This window comes from Sardina pilchardus, chromosome 3, assembly GCF_963854185.1.
Source record: "Sardina pilchardus chromosome 3, fSarPil1.1, whole genome shotgun sequence".
NCBI lineage: Eukaryota > Metazoa > Chordata > Actinopteri > Clupeiformes > Clupeidae > Sardina > Sardina pilchardus.
Window position 1 is genome coordinate 23,568,060 of NC_084996.1, and position 17,500 is coordinate 23,585,559.

The following is a 17,500-nucleotide window of genomic DNA, read 5'->3' on the forward strand; positions in this document are numbered from 1 at the left end:
GCCTTCATGTAAGTCATGGCCACCTGACTGTTGGTTTGGTTCAGGTTAAACAAATTAAAAGCGATGTGTGAAATAAGCCCATATTCTTCACGTTAGCCCTGGCTAACATCACTGGCTTTACGTTTCACGTAAATAGTATGAATGATACACAGAAGTTGGCACTGAAACAATGACACTTGGCTATTGTCCCTCTGTTGGTGGCTAACTTTCACGTCTGTCATAACTTTCTTCGATTTCCAGTTATTGCTTGTTTTACATTATGCTCAAATTAAACAACAGATAGACAACAGGTTAGTGGCTTTTGTGCGTTACACTGATGACCGTGGATCAATGATAAATTCTGTATCTCTAACTATTCAAGGAGTTTTATCTGTCTAATAAGCAGAGACTGTGTAAAACATAGGCAACATTATTATTATACTTCCTGCCCAAGTGTATAATGCGAGTGGTCCCCAAATATTATACAATTCTTTTGTAATGACCAGAAAGAAGAAGGAAAAAACATACAATCACACACACACACACACACACACACACACACACACACACACACACACACACACACACACTTATAAACAACTGTGTACATCTGTTGATCTGGACCTAACGGTCTTATCTATGGCACAGGTGAGATTTCAGCTGAGGGGACTCAGGAGGATGCATCAGCTGCAACAGCTGTGGAGGAGTCGCCTGAGGATGACGATGGACCGTATGACGATGGCAACTACTGTAAGTTGGATGTGACTAAAACCTACCTTACACTGACAGACTTTGTAAGACCGGTTTGACAAGATTTGGGAAAGATTCTTGAAAGATTGTAGTCTTTTAACTAATGCCCCTCATTCAAGCTTTACTCAAAAGACTATGATCTTTTAATTAAGAATCTTTCCCAAATCTTGTCAAAGTCTGTCAGTGTAAGGTAGGCTTAAGAGAAGTTCATGTGTCAGCGCAGGCATTATAGAGAGGTGAGAAAGGAAGTCCACACACTATACCAGGTCTCCTTCATTGGTTTATTGATATGGTTACCCAAGTTGATGAATCAGAGCTACAGCATGTGGACTCTCTTTTTCATCCCTCCATATTGCTTCCTCCAGTCCAGCACCTGCCTTGTTTGCGATGTGATGTGCACACCTGTGCACCTGACTGCTCATGCACTATCTGGTCGGGCTGAGTTTAGAACCCCTACTCTTATCACAACTGCAATAGCATAGCGTAGTGGTTAAAAACTGGGCTAGTAAGTGAACAGTGGCCAGAACCGTTCGATACCCAGCCTCCACCGTGTGCCCTTGAGCAAAGTGTCGATAACAGTGACCCTTGTGATATACAGTAATTCATATACATACGTAATGTCGCTTTAGATAAAAGCGTCTCCTAAACAAATAAATGCGCTCCCATGTTGATGTCGTCTGTGCTCCCCTCCCCTCCCAGACTGTGAGAAGTGCCAGTGCTCCTTCTGGAGTCAGTGTGAGGTCCACGGCCCCCCGGTCTTTGCCCTGGACTTCCCCTGCCCGGTGGGGAGCCCCCAGCGCGCGCTCCTCACGCTGCCCGCTGGCCTGGTCGTCGGCAGGTCCCGGGTCAAGGAGGGCAGTCTGGGGATTTTCAACCAGGGCCAGGCGGTGCCGGTCGGAATGCATTTCGGGCCGTACAGTGGTGAAGCGACGTCAGAGGAGGAAGCTTTGAAGAGCGTCTACTCTTGGGTGGTGAGGATGCACTCTTGCTTACTGATCTCTGCTGCTCTCATTTGAACATTAGTGTGGTTTGTTAGTAGTGTCGTAGCACCGTTTGGTGGACATACTGTACAATACGTAGCCTAGCTACCAAACAATAAAACATAGTATAATGTTATTAACGTGCTAATGCCAGAGGGAGTGTTTTTAGTTGCTTATCTGACTCCTTGTACTGTTTTTTTTTTTTTCATTTCAGATTGTCAAGGGAAAAAAACACTACGAGTTCATTGATGCTACAAGAGACACACACTCCAACTGGATGAGGTATATCTCCCGCTTCTAGCATTCACTCTGTCTCAACATCTCTCAGATTCAAACCTTTATGGGCATGACCACCTAAAGCAACGCAATGCAGTTTTTTACATTAAAATAAAGGCTTTTAACTCATTTTGATGCTACAGTGACTGATAGAGAGCAGTCTCTAACATTGCCATTGTGTTCCAGGAATGGTTGATATATCGCATGTAATGTTTTCCATCGGGTAGGATCCTGACCCATTTAGGGATTTTTTTGATGAACTGGATACCATTATTACAAATTATTCCATGATGTTGCTTTACGCCACTCCGTTCGGCACTGTCTATGTCTTTGTGAAGCGCCTTGGGTTGTAATCTGTGCACGTTAAATGCGCTATATAAATAAAATGACTTGACTTGACTTATAATGTATGTTGTCACAGACAAAACATGCGTGTCTCAGTCCTACAGTATCTCTCTCCTTCTGTCTCGTCCTGTTTCACTTCTCTCTCTTCTGTCTCATCTCTCCTTTCTCTCTTGTTCTGTTGCCTCTCACCCCACCCCCCACGGCAGGTATGTGATGTGTTCCCGTAGCAACCGCGAGCAGAACCTGGTTGCATTCCAGCAGGGTGGCAGAGTGCTGTTCCGCTGCTGCGCCCCCATCAGGTCGGGAGAGGAACTGCTGGTGTGGTACGCAGAGGAGTACGGCAGGGGCCTGGGGCTGACCTGGGACCAGCTGTGGCACCACAAACGCTCATCCATCGGCATTAACACAGGTGACCACAAACGTTCATTGTTTAAACCACCAACACTAGCACAGGTGACCACAAACGGTCATCCACCGACACTAACACAGGTGACCACAAACATTCATCCACCGGCATTAATACAGGTGACCACAAACGGTCATTGTTTATCCACCGATACTAACACAGGTGACCACAAACACTCATCCACCTACACTAACACAGGTGACCACAAATGTTTGCTCATCCCCTGACACTAGAATAGCACTCTAGTATGTTTAACACAGTGGGCCTTATCTTGGCGATGTGAACTGTTTCGCTAGTGGTCACAATGTTTCGCTGGTGTTGTCTAGATGCAGCTTTACAGCCACTGCCATCGGTTATTTGCTTGTAGGCCGATTCCAGTCAACAAGGCAAAGGCAATGTCAGATAATATACAGTATATATGCGAACATATTTCCTGTTAGATTAAGTGGCTTGGTTAAAACACGGATTGGGTCTGAATGTAATAATGGTAATTTTCCTGTTGTTCTCTTTTGCCTGATTAGATAACGGTTCATCTCTGACGCTGCCATGCCCCTACTGCCAGTTTTCCTTCCCCGCCAAATCCTACCTGCAAACACACGTCAGGCGCTCCCATGCCGAGCAGTACGAGAACTTTCTGGAAACCCATCCTGTCGAGTTCGAGATCGAAGAGGTGGACCCACGCATGAACCTGGATACCTGCCTACTGGGCTCAGATGTACCGCCTTCTGCCCAGATGGAGCCAACCACAGACACTGGCCAACAGGGAAGTGAATCCCTGATTGGACGAGTTCCCTGTCAGTCGGAGACATCTGACCAATCCCACCAATCAAATAGTCTGAGGTGCTGGAAACGGATGAGTGACTCTGATTGGTCTAAAGACACATCATCAGCATCGATGCCCATCAATGACAAGGGCCACAGTTGCCCTCGCTGCGGGCGAACGTTTGCAAGGGCATACCACCTCAAGCGCCACATGAACTCCGTCCACGATCCAGACAAACTCTACTGGTACAGGAAGAGGAAGTCCTCCCATCCCCGCAAGCACCGGCTGAACCCGGAAACAGAGACGGAGGAGGAGGAGGACGAGGAGGAGGAGGAAGAGGAGGAGACGGAGGAGAGAGCGAGTGATGGGAACGAGGCGAAGGCACCCGTGGAGGTCTACCCCTGCGCCCGCTGCTTCATCGCCTTCATGAGCCTGCAGAGTCTGCAGGAGCACATGGAGCTGCAGCACACGCAGGGTCAGAGGTCAAACGGCCGAGGTCAAGGGTCGGACGCCGCCGAGGAACCCGGCGACCCGTCGGACCCTCCGTACGAGCCCCCCCTGCGCAAGCACAACACGAGGAGAGGCGCTCTGCCACTGCCCGCCCAGAAGAGAGGCAGGGGGAGGCCGCGCACCAGAACCCTGGGACCGACCCGGCCCACCCAACTCAAGCCCAAGCGTCCGCAGAAGGTGCCGCAGCGGGCCGGCGACAGCGAGCCTCCGCCTGGAGCCCAGACGTTCATCTGCAGCCAGTGCGGAGAGGCGTGTGCCGACGGCGCCACCGCTGCGTCTCACGGCTGCTGCATTCAGACGCCAACGCCGTCGCTGCCACAGCTCGGCACGCAGGCCGAGACGCCGACGCCGACGCAAGCCGCGGACACAGAGCTGACGTGCGGCGAGTGCCAGGGCGTGTTTGCGGACGCGGCGTCGCTGCAGTCCCACGGCTGCACGCAGGTCGGCGACTACCCCTACAACTGCCCGCAGTGCTGCCTGCGCTTCAGCCAGATGTCCAACCTGCGCCGCCACCAGCGCTGCGTCCACGCCATGGTCAAGCCCTACTGCTGCGGCCCCTGCGGGAAGTTCTACACGCAGGCCAGCGGCCTCCGCCGCCACCAGGAGGGCCGCCAGCACAAGGGCCGACGGACGGCCTGTGCCAAAGCTACCGCTACTGCTAATGCTAAAGCTAGTGCTAATGCTAACACTAATGCTAATGCTAACACTAATGCTAACGCTATCACCGCCACCACCATCTACTCCTGCCCCTACTGCCAGTTCTCCTTCACCGCACAGCGCTACCTGCACAAGCACGTGAAGCGGCACCACCCGGCCGAGTTCATCCAGACGCTGGACGGCAGTGAGGGGGAGGGGGGCGCGGAGGTGGTTGGCGACGGAGCGGTGGGCGACGCGGAGGAGCTGGCGCGGATCTCCCAGAGCTGCCCGCAGTGCGAGAAAACCTTCTTCACCGTCAAGGGCTTCAAGTCGCACCACTGCTTCCGCCGCGGCAAGCGCGTGTGCCCGTGCCACGTGTGCGGCAAGCGCTTCAGCAACGTCTACAGCCTGCGGCAGCACGAGCGCACCCACACGGGCGAGAAGCCGTACGCGTGCCCGCACTGCGCCAAGGGCTTCGCCGTCTACGGGCAGCTCAACGTGCACCTGCGCACGCACACCGGCGAGCGGCCCTACCTGTGCGCGCAGTGCGGCGAGGGCTTCCGCCAGTCGGGCGACCTCAAGCGGCACGAGCAGAAGCACCTGGGCGTGCGCCCGCACGCGTGCCCGCAGTGCCCCAAGAGCTTCAGCCGGCCGCAGAGCCTCCGCGCCCACCTGCAGATCCACAGCGGCATGCGGCTCTTCCACTGCACGCAGTGCAGCAAGGCCTTCACGCGCAAGTACCACCTCACCAGGCACCTGCACAAGATGCACTCCTCCTGAGACGCGCTGCCAGGCCTTCAGGCACAGGGATCGCCTCACGAAACACCTCCACCTGAGACGCACTGCTAGGCCTTCATGCGTGCAGAACATCTCACGAGACAGTGACACCCCCACGGGATGCATTCCTGCTGAGACACACAGAGACCGCCTCACGAAACACCTCCACCTGAGACGCACTGCGAGTCCTTCAGGCACAGGAATCATCTCACGAAACACCTCCACCTGAGACACATTGCGAGTCCTTCAGGCACAGGGATCATCTCACGAGACACCTCCACCTGAGACGCACTGCGAGTCCTTCAGGCACAGGGATCATCTCACGAGACACCACCACTGGATGCACTCTTCCTGAGACGCGCTTTACGCCCCGGGGCCTTCTCGTGAGACACCTCCACCAGGTGCAAACCTGAGACGCACTGTAAGTCCTTCGGCCACAGGGACCATCTCACGAGACACCGCCACTGGATGTATTGCTGTTAAGACACAAAGCAAGTCCCTCACACGTGGAGAACATCTCATAGGACCGCCACAGGATGCCACAGGATGCCGTTCCGAGAGGAACGACAGGGTGGCAGCAGAAATGATCTGCCTCAGATAAGACAGTGTCAGTGGCGGCGGGAGTGAAGGTGATTATTCATGACTAATTGACTTGTGGTGGCCTAAAAGTCGTCACCATCTCACCAAACACCACCACGTGGTGCAGTCCTTGAGAACAAGGTCATTTTAAAGTCACACAAAGACACATTGACTCTGGAACGAGCCACACTTTGAACTTGGGATTCAGTGGAGCCCAGCCTGATGAGGACAGGGGTCATCTGCCATGTAACTGATGGTTATATCATCACAAAGCAGGGCAATATTAACATGCATAGATAACTATGTCATTATAGCAATGGTGCCCCAGCACAATGATGCAATCAGTAATGCAATAACTGAATGAGCAGATTGTTGAATGGCGATGTCCCTAGTTATCAAAGTTTTAAGCATTAAGCCTCTGAAGTTGCGATTTGCGCCATTTTTTGCTGAAAGTGTCTTAGCACTTTGTTTTGAAAGTGTTGGGATTTGGTTTCCTGCTGTATGGGTCTGGTGGAAAAAAAGAAGGCCCTGGCTGTGACAATCAGTTTATGACAGAGACTTTGATCATCCATCCTAAACGTCTTAAATCTATGAACACACATGGATTCATACATGTCATCACTGAACCGGACATTAGTAATAAGATCATGTCACTTGTTGACAGTTATAGATAATATATCAATGTGTATCAGACTGATTTAACAGTCAGAAAATGTGTATTACACATATACAGTGAGGAGAACATGTATTTGATACCATGCTAAAGTTGACTAAAAAGAGGAATATAAAATCATCATTTGACAATTGATCTTAATGTCTTAATTCAAAAATTGAGTAAAAATAAAACCGCTAACTACCCCAATTTTCTTTGTGAATGAAGAATGTTTCGTAAATAAATAAATGTTCTTCCTAAATGCTAGGGGGAAGGAAGTATTTGACCCCCAATGTAACCCTATGGGAATTTAACACATAGGGTTAACATTGGGGCAGGCAGATTTTTATTTTTTAAGGCCAGCTATTTCATGGATTCAGGTTATTATGCATCCTGATAAAGTTCCCTTGGCCGTTGGAATTAAAATAGCCCCACGTCATTACATACCTTTCACCATAGCGAGAGATTGGCATGGTGCTTTTTGCAGTAGGCCTATTAGCCTGTTTGATGCTCATTGAGCTCAATGCAAATCAAACAGCTATGGTCTCTAGCTATGGTCAAGGGTATGTGATGATGTGGGGCTATTTTAATTCCAAAGGCCAAGGGAAATTTATCGGGATGCATAATATCCTAGATCCATGAAATAGCTGGTCTTTAAAAATAAAAATCTGCCTGCCCCTATGTTAACCCTATGTGTTAAATTCCCATAGGGTTACATAGGGGGTCAAATACTTCCTTCCCCTAGCATTTAAGGAAAACATTTATCTATTTACGATACATTCTTCAATCACAAAGAAAATTGGTGTCCTTGGCGGTTTGATTTTTACTCATTTTTTAAATTAAGGCATTAAGATCAATTGTCAAATGATGATTTTATATTCCTGTTTTAGCATGGTATCAAATACATGTGCTCCTCACTGTATGTTTTCTCATGCTTGCTGAAAGATGCACAGATTTGCTATGACCGCGTCAGTTGTATGTATCCAGACACAAATAGAAATGGACCTTCGGTGTCTTGTTATGGGAAGCACAAACACAAGTAGTGTTCAGGTGAGTTCAAATGAACCTTCATTCTAGTTGCTTTTGAGGACAGTTGATTACAGTGATATTAATTAAAATTATAATTGTCAATTGTTTGTGTCTTTTCAGTCTGTTTGGTTTGGTTTTCAGTCTGTTTGTCCAGTCTATTACAGTCCAGTCTACAACACACTGGTTCAATAAGTGACAGTCTCCTCAGATAAAACAACACTGCCCAAAATAAAATGCTAAAAAATATGTTAATATGTCAAACACACCAGCGGATTATTAGTAACAGAATGTTGTTGCTGCACGGCTTGCGAACAGCACGGACATAGTCAGGAAAATACATAGCTGCCACTGGGATCACTATACATAAGCTCTTTTCCAAAATGCTATATCCACCATTTTAATGCATTTTCATAAATATTTCATTATTATTATTATTATTTTGTTTTCCAAGTAATTTCAGTGGAACTGTAATTGGATTATTGTTTTTTTTCCCCATCTTTACTCAATCAAAACAACACAACTGCACTTTTATTGATATTACCTGAAATGCACAATTAAATAGCATGACTTAATTAATGCTTTCAAAAATGGATTTATAGCGTTTTGGAAAATAGCTTCATGTGTTTAGTCCTTTTTACAGTCTATGGTTTAGTCCTGTTGATCAGTAAGATATGGACAGGCCTGAGTCTTGAGTTACCATGGATCATCACAGTCAGCTTCCCTTCATCACATTGAGGATTCTTCAGAACCGAACAGCATAATTTGATGCGTCATAATTTCATCTGTTTTATGTTTTTATTTTCACCTAGCAGAAAGTGACTCCCAACAATGGCTATTAACATTAGTTTGAACACTAAAGAAAACTCAAGTAATTTTAAAATTGAAACAATACACTAAAGACAATCATGATAATGACTGCCGTAATAACAAGTTTTCGCAGTTATTATACACATACTGTACGCTTATAGAAACCATGACTGTGTAAAAAGGACTCATTTGTCATAGATTCATAGTTGAATTTGAGAAGCCTACTTCGGACTGTCCTATACCATGAAGAGATGATCATGTTACAAGACCAGTGCAGAGGTTTGTTAGCCTGACCAGCCAGATAATGGGTTTTGGGCCAGTCTGCCTTTTTGAATTAATCCTCCAGCCCACAGTGTGGCAGTAATGAAAAACAAACTCAACACCACACAGAGGTAGCGACAGACAATGAAGAAGAAAGCTAACCAATCAACGTTCAAGACCGCTGATGAATAAACAATATGGTGGATTCCGTGCCGAAGTGTAGAAGACATCAATGAGTTCACTTTATCTATTGATTAAAGCAAACCGTTTCTATTAAAGGTAAATCGATTTATTGTATTGCATATGTTCATTCTTTCACCATCTCATAATTTTTGAACAGACTGGCTATGAAGGACTAACGTCAGCACACAATAGAGAAAGTATTATCTTCAACGTTAGCTAATTTAGACGGTGATGATTCCTTCCTTGTGTATGAATGAAGTAAAATTAGGATATCAGAGCGCTATAGCGTTACCCTTCAGCCATTGAAAGTATGTTGTGGTTTAGTCCCTCGGCATCTCTTACGTGGGGTTTGTGTAACTGAATACGTTTAGATGAAGTGGTTACAGGTTAGGTTCATCATTGCTTCCTCTGTCTGGTATTAGTTATGTGTAGCTAGCTATGATCTCATGTCTGCATGTGTGTGTTGTGCTAGCACAATAAAACGCATTATTTTAATAACTTCTCCCCTTAGTTTGTAGCAGTAGTCTTATAATCCAGCCAGAACGATAGTGATTTTAGCTGACTTCTACTCGTTCCCCTGTGCGGACGATGTTGTACTGAAGTGATGCAAACTGGCCATTTGTAGGCTACCAGAGCCCAAACGCAATGAACATTGGGGTTTTGTGATCAAGTTAACTTTTTAGGCTGATGACACTATTTGCAATGAATTACAGGTAATATGCATTTCATCACTCTGCACAATAACCTAGAAACAATGTGAACTGAACTGAAACTGAAAAGTTTGAATACACAACATTTTTGTCAATGCCAAAACGTTTGGCCAAGACTGTAGGCCTACAGTATAGATGATAAGCACAACTTCTAATTTATCTGCATTAGTCTGAATGCTAATTCTATCTTGGTATAATATAATAAAGACAACATCACATTCAGTCTGGTCAAATGGCTATGATCTTTCCTATCTGAATAAGATAACCTTTGACCTTTGTAAATTGATTGTTTCAGTCTGAAGGTGGTCGGCTGGCTCCGTCTGCGATGAAGGTGGTCAATCTGAAGCAGGCCATCCTGCAGGCGTGGAAGGAGCGCTGGAGCGACTACCAGTGGGCCATCAACATCAAGAGGAACTGCCCCAAGGGAGTCACATGGGACTACCTCAACCTCGCAGGTCAGCTTCAGGGGTCAAGTAGCTCAAGTGAAGTCACTTTATTTGACATTTAAAATCAACAGAGGTGACCCAAAGTGCTTCACAGTTGATGAGCTTGGATAGAACAAAGCAAGACTGTAATGTAACGTTAAGGCTAAAAGAAACAAACACTGGAGGAGCAAGGAGTTAATAAAAAAAACAAGAGATGCGGAGCTAGGGAAGCAGAGTTACAAATACAAAGGAGCACGCTGCACATGTCTTCTCTCTGTACTTCACCACAGTATTCTAAAACCTTGTCTCATCACACTGCATATGGCCCTTAGCTTTTGTCGCCCATATTTGAGTTGTTGTATGTTCTGTGTGGTGTTAAAACACGGTCAGCCCTGCCCCTGGTCACTGTAGTTGTTGTATGTTCTGTGTGGTGGTAGAACACGGTCAGCCCTGGTCACTGTTGTACAGTATGTTCTGTGTGGTGGTAGAACACGGCCAGCCCTGGTCACTGTTGTACAGTATGTTCTGTGTGGTGTTAGAACACGGTCAGCCCTGGTCACTGTTGTATGTTCTGTGTGGTGGTAGAACACGGTCAGCCCTGGTCACTGTTGTACTTGTTTCTACAGAGGCTCTGATGGAGCAGGCGATGATCGGGCCGTCCCCAAACCCTCTGATCCTGTCGTACCTGAAGTACGCCATCAGTTCACAGGTACACTCCTCCTGCCCTGTTGTCCACTGGCTCTTCCGCTACACCTCTGGGGGGGGTGGGGGGTCATGGGCCATGTACATTGAGGATACAGTTAAAATTCCTCTATTAACACGTAGTTAACAAAACAGCCTTGACACATCTTTTTTTATTATTATTACTTTTTTGAAATTGTCCATTCCAACGGTCAACATGACCAGCTTGGTAGTTCTAGCAGTTTTGACATTCTTGGCAGTTTTAGTGGGAAAGTCGGGGCATAGCAGTGGTTAAATGTAATGGTAGAAATTAGTTATTTTTAAATATCCAGAGCACCTTGTATTAACCTAGGTCCTACTACCTTTACAAATTCAGCACTTTGTATTTTATCCTCTTGGCTGTAGAATCTGTTTGTCAGTGTGTATTATATTTGCAAAGGATCAGATCAAGTCTAATTAGGGGCAAGGTGTTTATATATCTGGATGTACATTGAACGTATCGACTGTTTGTGTTTTCCCCTTCAGATGGTGTCTTACTCCAGTGTACTCACAGCAATGAGTAAGGTATGTCGTCCCATTCACACTAAATTGTGCGTGGCACAGAAAATGGCTACTGCCCCCAACACATGCACACAGACAACTTAAGGGACCCAACTTATTCCACATGAATCTACTGTATGCTTGATGTGCTTAATGTTGATCATCATGTAGTGTATGAGTGGCCTGCTTTTGGCAGAGGAAATGCTTTCCTATTCTTGCAGCCGTTTGCTTGAATTGCTCTATGACTACAAGAATAAATTAAATCAATATATTTGGAAACCTGTGTATCAACACAACGCACAACACAGCCATACAATTTGCATCTATGCAAAGTAAACACAGACAGACAGACATACACACACACTGAAACACACACACACACACACACACACACACACACACACACACACACAAACAAACAAACAAACAAACACACACACACACAGACAAAGTCATGAGATATATTTTTCCACCTCTTGTGCAGTTTGACGACTTCTCGCGTGAGCTGTGTGTGAAGTCTCTGCTGGAGATCATGGACATGTTCTCCCATCGCCTCAGGTACTGACCACAGCACTGACCACATCACTGACCACATCACTGACCACATCACTGACCACAGCACTGACCACAGCACTGACCACAGCTCTGACCACCTCCTGCACATGCTCCCACTCACTCAGTTCCTGTCTTCTTCAACACTCGATTTGACTCAACTTAACTCTTTTTTTGTGTGTGTGTGTGTGTGTGTGTGTGTGTGTGTGTGTGTGTATGTGTATGTGTGTGTTTGCATGGATGCAAATTGTATGGCTGCTCATATATGTGTTGTGTGTTTGCGTTGATGCACATTGTATTGATGTGTGTGTGTGTGTGTGTCCAGCTGCCACGGGAAGGCGGAGGAGTGTATCGGGCTGTGCCGCTCGCTGCTGTGTGTGGTGGTGTGGCTGCTGCAGGGCTGTGCCTTCTACTGCGAGCGGCTCCGGGAACAGCAGGTGGCGCCGGCGAGCCAGGGAGGCCCGGCGCCGTCTCCCTCTCCAGGCCCAGGCCCAGGGGCAGGAGCAGGAGCAGGGGCAGGGGCAGGAGCAGGAGCAGGAGTAGGGGCAGGGGCAGGAGTAGGGGCAGGGGCAGGGACAGGGGAGGCCAGCCTCAAGGCCTGCCAGGAACGCCTGGAGAGCCTCATCAAGAGCACCAAGAACCGGGCACTCATTTACATCGCCAGGGTGGAGGAGCAGGGTACGTGTGTGTGTGTGTGTGTGTGTCTGAATGTATGTATGTGTGTGTGTGTGTGTGTGTGTGTGTGTGTGTGTGTGTGTGTGTGTGTGTGTGTGTGTGTGTGTGTGTGTGTGTGTGTGTGTGTGTGAGAAAGAGAGAAATTGATAGTGCCAAGAACCAGGCATTCATTTACATGGTGTGTGTGTGAGTGACAGTGGATGGTGAATATGTGTGTGTTCTGCTAGCACACCTCTAGAGACTGTTTTTGTGTTTGTGCACATGCACCAGCTTAACTGCTGAATGTAAATGCATTGGAGATGATGATGTGATCGTATAGTGCCCTCTGCTGGTCTTCTCCTGTAGCGTAATGCACCAGCTTAGCTGCTGAATGTAAATGCATTGGAGATGATGATGTGATCGTATAGTGCCCTCTGCTGGTCTTCTCCTGTAGCGTAATGCACCACCTTAGCTGCTGAATGTAAATGCATTGGAGATGATGATGTGATCGTATAGTGCCCTCTGCTGGTCTTCTCCTGTAGCGTAATGCACCAGCTTAGCTGCTGAATGTAAATGCATTGGAGACGATGATGCGATTGTATAGTGCCCTCTGCTGGTCTTCTCCTGTAGCGTAATGCACCAGTCTAGCTGCTAATTGTGCTGGAGATGATGATGATGTAGTTTCCTCTCCTTCAGCATCGTGGACCAATGTGGAGCAGGCGCTGGTCAAGCTAACGGAGAACCTGGGCAGCCTGACCAATCACACGCTCCGAACCAAACTGGAGGAGAGTGCGGCGCTGGTCAAGAGGTGGGCATCTGTGGACATTCGTGTGTGTGTGTGTGTGTGTGTGTGTGTGTGTGTGTGTGTGTGTGTGTGTGTGTGTGTGTGTGTGTGTGTGTGTGTGTGAGAAAGCATGTGTTTCCAGGCATAGGACTTTGTTTGTGATCCAGGCTTCCAGTGCAGATCAGAGTTTGTTAAGAAATCATTTGCAAGTCCTTTCACATGCAACTACTCTCTCCCTCCTCTCCTCATACCTTTTTCCCTCCCTCCCCTCCTCCTCTCTCCTCTCCTCCTTCCCTTCCTCTCTCTCCTCTCCTCCTTCTCTCCCTCCCTCCTCATCCTTCCTTCCTTCTCTCTCTCCCTCCTCTGCTCCTGTCCTCAGTATCCCCCAGATGTTGTCGGTGCAGTCGCCCCCCCCCGTGCACACGTCCTTCCCCTCGGTGCACGCCTTCATCATGCTGGAGGGCACCATGAACCTCACGGGGGACACGCAGCCCCTGGTGGAGCAGCTCATGATGATCAAGAGGATGCAGGTGAGATGGTTGGGCCTGCCGGACTACAACTCCCAGCATGCACCGGCGCCTCAGTGCCCAAAACAGGATATCCATATGTCATAAAGTATATTTTCCTTTGGTTGTTAAATTATGATGAAAGATAAATGTGTTTGTTTGACCCTCTCTTTTGCCGTGTGTGTGTGTGTGTGTGTGTGTGTGTGTGTGTGTGTGTGTGTGTGTGTGTGTGTGTGTGTGTGTGTGTGCGCCTGTAGCGTATTCCTGCACCGTTGTTTGTGCTGGAGATCTGGAAGGCTTGTTTCACCGGCCTCATTGAGTCTCCAGAGGGCACCGAGGAGCTCAAGTGGACCGCCTTCACCTTCCTCAAGGTCAGTGATTGGCTGCCTTCACCTTCCTCATGGTCAGTGATTGGCTGCCTTCACCTTCCTCAAGGTCAGTGATTGGCTGCCTTCACCTCCTCAAGGTCAGTGATTGGCTGCCTTCACCTTCCTCATGGTCAGTGATTGGCTGCCTTCACCTTCCTCAAGGTCAAGCTGGGCTGACCAATCCGTGAGGCCAGCATAGGCTGACAGTTTTTATACACCCGATAAAATACCATGGATGAAAGCATAATTGAAAGCATATTATACACCAAGCAAAATACCATGGATGAAAGCGAATTAGAACAAAGCCTGCTTGTGATGTCAGATATCGCAAAGCCATTGAAGTTCAATTGTGGTTGCCAAAGAGGGTGCCATTTAGTCAAACGGACCATTTCAATACCCTGCCTAAATATAAGCTTTCAATTGGGCTGGTAAAATTGCAATTGAGTTAATTCTTTTCAATTCAAAGTTGAATATATACTATTGTAACATCAGAGAACACAGTGCAATACTCAATTCATCCATTCGATGTCCTCTTTAATGTTTTTTGTATCTTTACTTTTTATGCCTGCATGGCTTTGTTGTTACAGATTCCTCAAGTGCTGTTGCGACTGAAGAAATACCCACAGAGTGACAAGGTACAGCTGCAAACACCACACCCACCAACCAACACACTGCAAACACCACACACCAACCAACACACTGCAAACACCACAGCCACCAACACACTGCAAACACCACACCAACCAACACACTGCAAACACCACACCAACCAACACACTGCAAACACCACACCAACCAACACACTGCAAACACCACAGCCACCAACCAACACACTGGGTGACTTGGGCCAAGTTACAGTTTGAACTCTGTGTGTGTGTGTGTGTGTGTGTGTGTGTGTGTGTGTGTGTGTGTGTGTGTGTGTGTGTGTGTGTGTGTGTGTGTGTGTGTGTGTGTGTGTGTTTCCGTGTCCATCCCCCTTTGCAGCAGGACTTCATGGAGGATGTGAACACGGCCTTTGAGTATCTGCTGAAGCTCACGCCGCTGCTGGACAAGGCTGACCAGAGATGCAAGTGAGTAGCAGCTGGTCAACTAGCAGAGTTGTACTTATTGGAGAAGTCCCGCACACGGTCCATTACAGAGGCATTACGGTCATACAGGCCCTCCTCAGGTGATTACTAGAAGAGTTGTACTTATTGGAGAAGTCCCGCACACTGTCCATTACGGAGGCAAAAAAACGTTATTTCACAGCGTTTCGGTCATACAGGCCCTCCTCAGGTGATTACTAGAAGAGTTGTACTTATTGGAGAAGTCCCGCACACTGTCCATTACGGAGGCAAAAAAACGTTATTTGACAGCGTTTCGGTCATACAGGCCCTCCTCAGGTGATTACTAGCAGAGTTGTAGAAGTCCGGCCTCAGAACGGAAAAGTCCCGCCACAGTTTTGCTCCAACCACTTCACTAAATCACTCCTCAGACTGGTAGATTTTGTTGTGTTTTTCCAACGCAGTCAAGATAAATAGTCATGTGAATACCAGAGTATTTGTTAAGGCAAGTCTTCTGAGAAAAGCGGTATATCATCTGTAGAAGTGCTGAGTGTTGAGTGAGTACTCAGGATGCCTTGAGGGTGTGCCATGTAACACCTCATCAGAACCAATTTTGCTCAGCTGGCGATTTCCCAACCGGTGGTTTTCCACGAGTGGTCTTGGGTTAGGTCAGCAGTTCAGACGAACTTGTGGAAACGTGCAGAGACCTCTGAAGGTTGCACCATTTGAAGGTTGCACAATTTGGTCATTCCTAACTTGTATCCGTTGGTGACTTTTTTTTTGCTTCTGGTATGGAGCCCTCTGTGTCCTTTGTGTATTTTTAGTTTCTTGTGTCTTTTGTGTATTTTTTTGTGTTATTTATGCATACCTGACTGCAAGACAAGTTTTCCTGAGGGGACAGTAAAGTTAACCTAACCTAACCTAACCTGAAGTTTGCCTACTACAAATAGGAACCAAAACCGCCATCTTTGCCCATATAAGGAGATCCGGGTGTTAATTGAAGCTAACTACCTATGGCAAGTTGCATTGTAAGTTAGCTCTGGGTTAGCAAAGATCAAAGTGTGCTACTGAAGATCACAGTAAACATTCCAAAACAGAGGACATAACTTTGTAGCGCAAAACGTCTGCATTTCCAATTTATTTGTCCCTGCGAGAGTTTAACAGGTGCGATAATTCAAAATCCCTGTTATTTTCCCATAGACAAAATCTCAAAATACCGGATCTCCTTATTTGGGCAAAGATGGTAGCTTTTTTGTAGGCAAACTTCAGAGGTCTATTTCCATACCATAGTCATGTGCTGTTGTAGTCATGATGCCACGAGTAACAGTGTTGTGAAAACATCCGCCTGAAATAACATTAAACTGTTTCTAGTAGATCTATGGTAATGTATATAATACCTCTATGATAATATCCTTACTCTCTATATCAAAATAACCTGCTTCTTTTTACTTTAAAAATGTATTTGATTGATTTACGGCAAAGTAAATCTATTTGTTGTTGAATGAATGTTGTAGTTCAGTTGAGAGCTTTTAGTCTAGGGGCCCTTCTCATTCACCTTTTTATCTATCCTCCCTTCATTCCTCGGTCCTCGTTCCCACTGATCTAGATCAAGAGTAATGGGGCGGCAACAATGGGACAGTCTATCAAGTGTTCTTTGTAGATCAGTGGGAACGAGCCTGTAGGCCGGGTGAACCCTGACTGAACTTCCGGGGAGTTTGAAATCCGCCCGGCAGCTCAGGCTGGAAACCAGCAGATCTATCTCCTCTGTTTACTGCCAGAACCTTTGGCTCCAATCAGAAACGGCCATACTCTAGTCCTGGAACGCTATTGGCCGGTGACGTGACGATAACGAAACTTTAAGTGACAAAGCGCAGAAACAAAGCGCAGAAACAAAGCGCAGAAACAAAGCGCAGAAACAAAGCGCAGGCTCCCGAGACTAATGTTCAATCTTAAAAGATTGAGCTTAGTATGGTGAAAACCAGACTAACGAGCCTGAGGACCGAGGAAAGAAGGAAGGAAGGATAGATAAAAAAGACGAATGAGAGGAACCCTAGGACTAGGCCCATGAACAGGAAACTCACCCAAACAACATTTTGTTTCTCTCTCTCTCTCTCTCTCTCTCTCTCTCTCTCTCTCTCTCTCTCTGTCTCTCTCTCTCTCTCTCTCTCTCTCTCTCTCTCTCTCTCTCTCTCCCTCTCTCTCAGCTGTGACTGCCTGAGTCTGCTCCTACAGGAGTGCAATAAGCTGGGCCTTCTGTCAGACTCCAACACTGCCAACCTCACTGCCAAACGGTATGGCCTTCCC

General features: G+C 47.1%; 2 protein-coding genes across 2 annotated transcripts in view; both read left to right on the forward strand.

Moving 5' to 3' along the window:
• Nucleotides 1–6,819, forward strand: part of prdm9 (PR domain containing 9) — a 7,250-nt gene extending 431 nt beyond the window's left edge. The window contains exons 2-6 of the mRNA XM_062532512.1: nucleotides 628–729; nucleotides 1,429–1,700; nucleotides 1,924–1,991; nucleotides 2,537–2,739; nucleotides 3,258–6,819. Of these exons, the coding sequence (XP_062388496.1) occupies nucleotides 628–729; nucleotides 1,429–1,700; nucleotides 1,924–1,991; nucleotides 2,537–2,739; nucleotides 3,258–5,425 (2,813 nt within the window). The 3' untranslated portion in view covers nucleotides 5,426–6,819. The remainder of the gene's footprint in view (nucleotides 1–627; nucleotides 730–1,428; nucleotides 1,701–1,923; nucleotides 1,992–2,536; nucleotides 2,740–3,257) is intronic.
• A 2,128-nt stretch (nucleotides 6,820–8,947) lies between these two features.
• med24 (mediator complex subunit 24) overlaps nucleotides 8,948–17,500 on the forward strand; it is a 34,197-nt gene continuing 25,644 nt past the window's right edge. Inside the window, exons 1-12 of the mRNA XM_062532513.1 lie at nucleotides 8,948–9,029; nucleotides 9,939–10,098; nucleotides 10,695–10,777; nucleotides 11,275–11,313; nucleotides 11,774–11,847; nucleotides 12,167–12,519; nucleotides 13,192–13,303; nucleotides 13,659–13,809; nucleotides 14,043–14,156; nucleotides 14,741–14,788; nucleotides 15,138–15,223; nucleotides 17,401–17,487. Coding sequence (XP_062388497.1) covers nucleotides 9,969–10,098; nucleotides 10,695–10,777; nucleotides 11,275–11,313; nucleotides 11,774–11,847; nucleotides 12,167–12,519; nucleotides 13,192–13,303; nucleotides 13,659–13,809; nucleotides 14,043–14,156; nucleotides 14,741–14,788; nucleotides 15,138–15,223; nucleotides 17,401–17,487 — 1,277 coding nt within the window. The 5' untranslated portion in view covers nucleotides 8,948–9,029; nucleotides 9,939–9,968. The remainder of the gene's footprint in view (nucleotides 9,030–9,938; nucleotides 10,099–10,694; nucleotides 10,778–11,274; nucleotides 11,314–11,773; nucleotides 11,848–12,166; nucleotides 12,520–13,191; nucleotides 13,304–13,658; nucleotides 13,810–14,042; nucleotides 14,157–14,740; nucleotides 14,789–15,137; nucleotides 15,224–17,400; nucleotides 17,488–17,500) is intronic.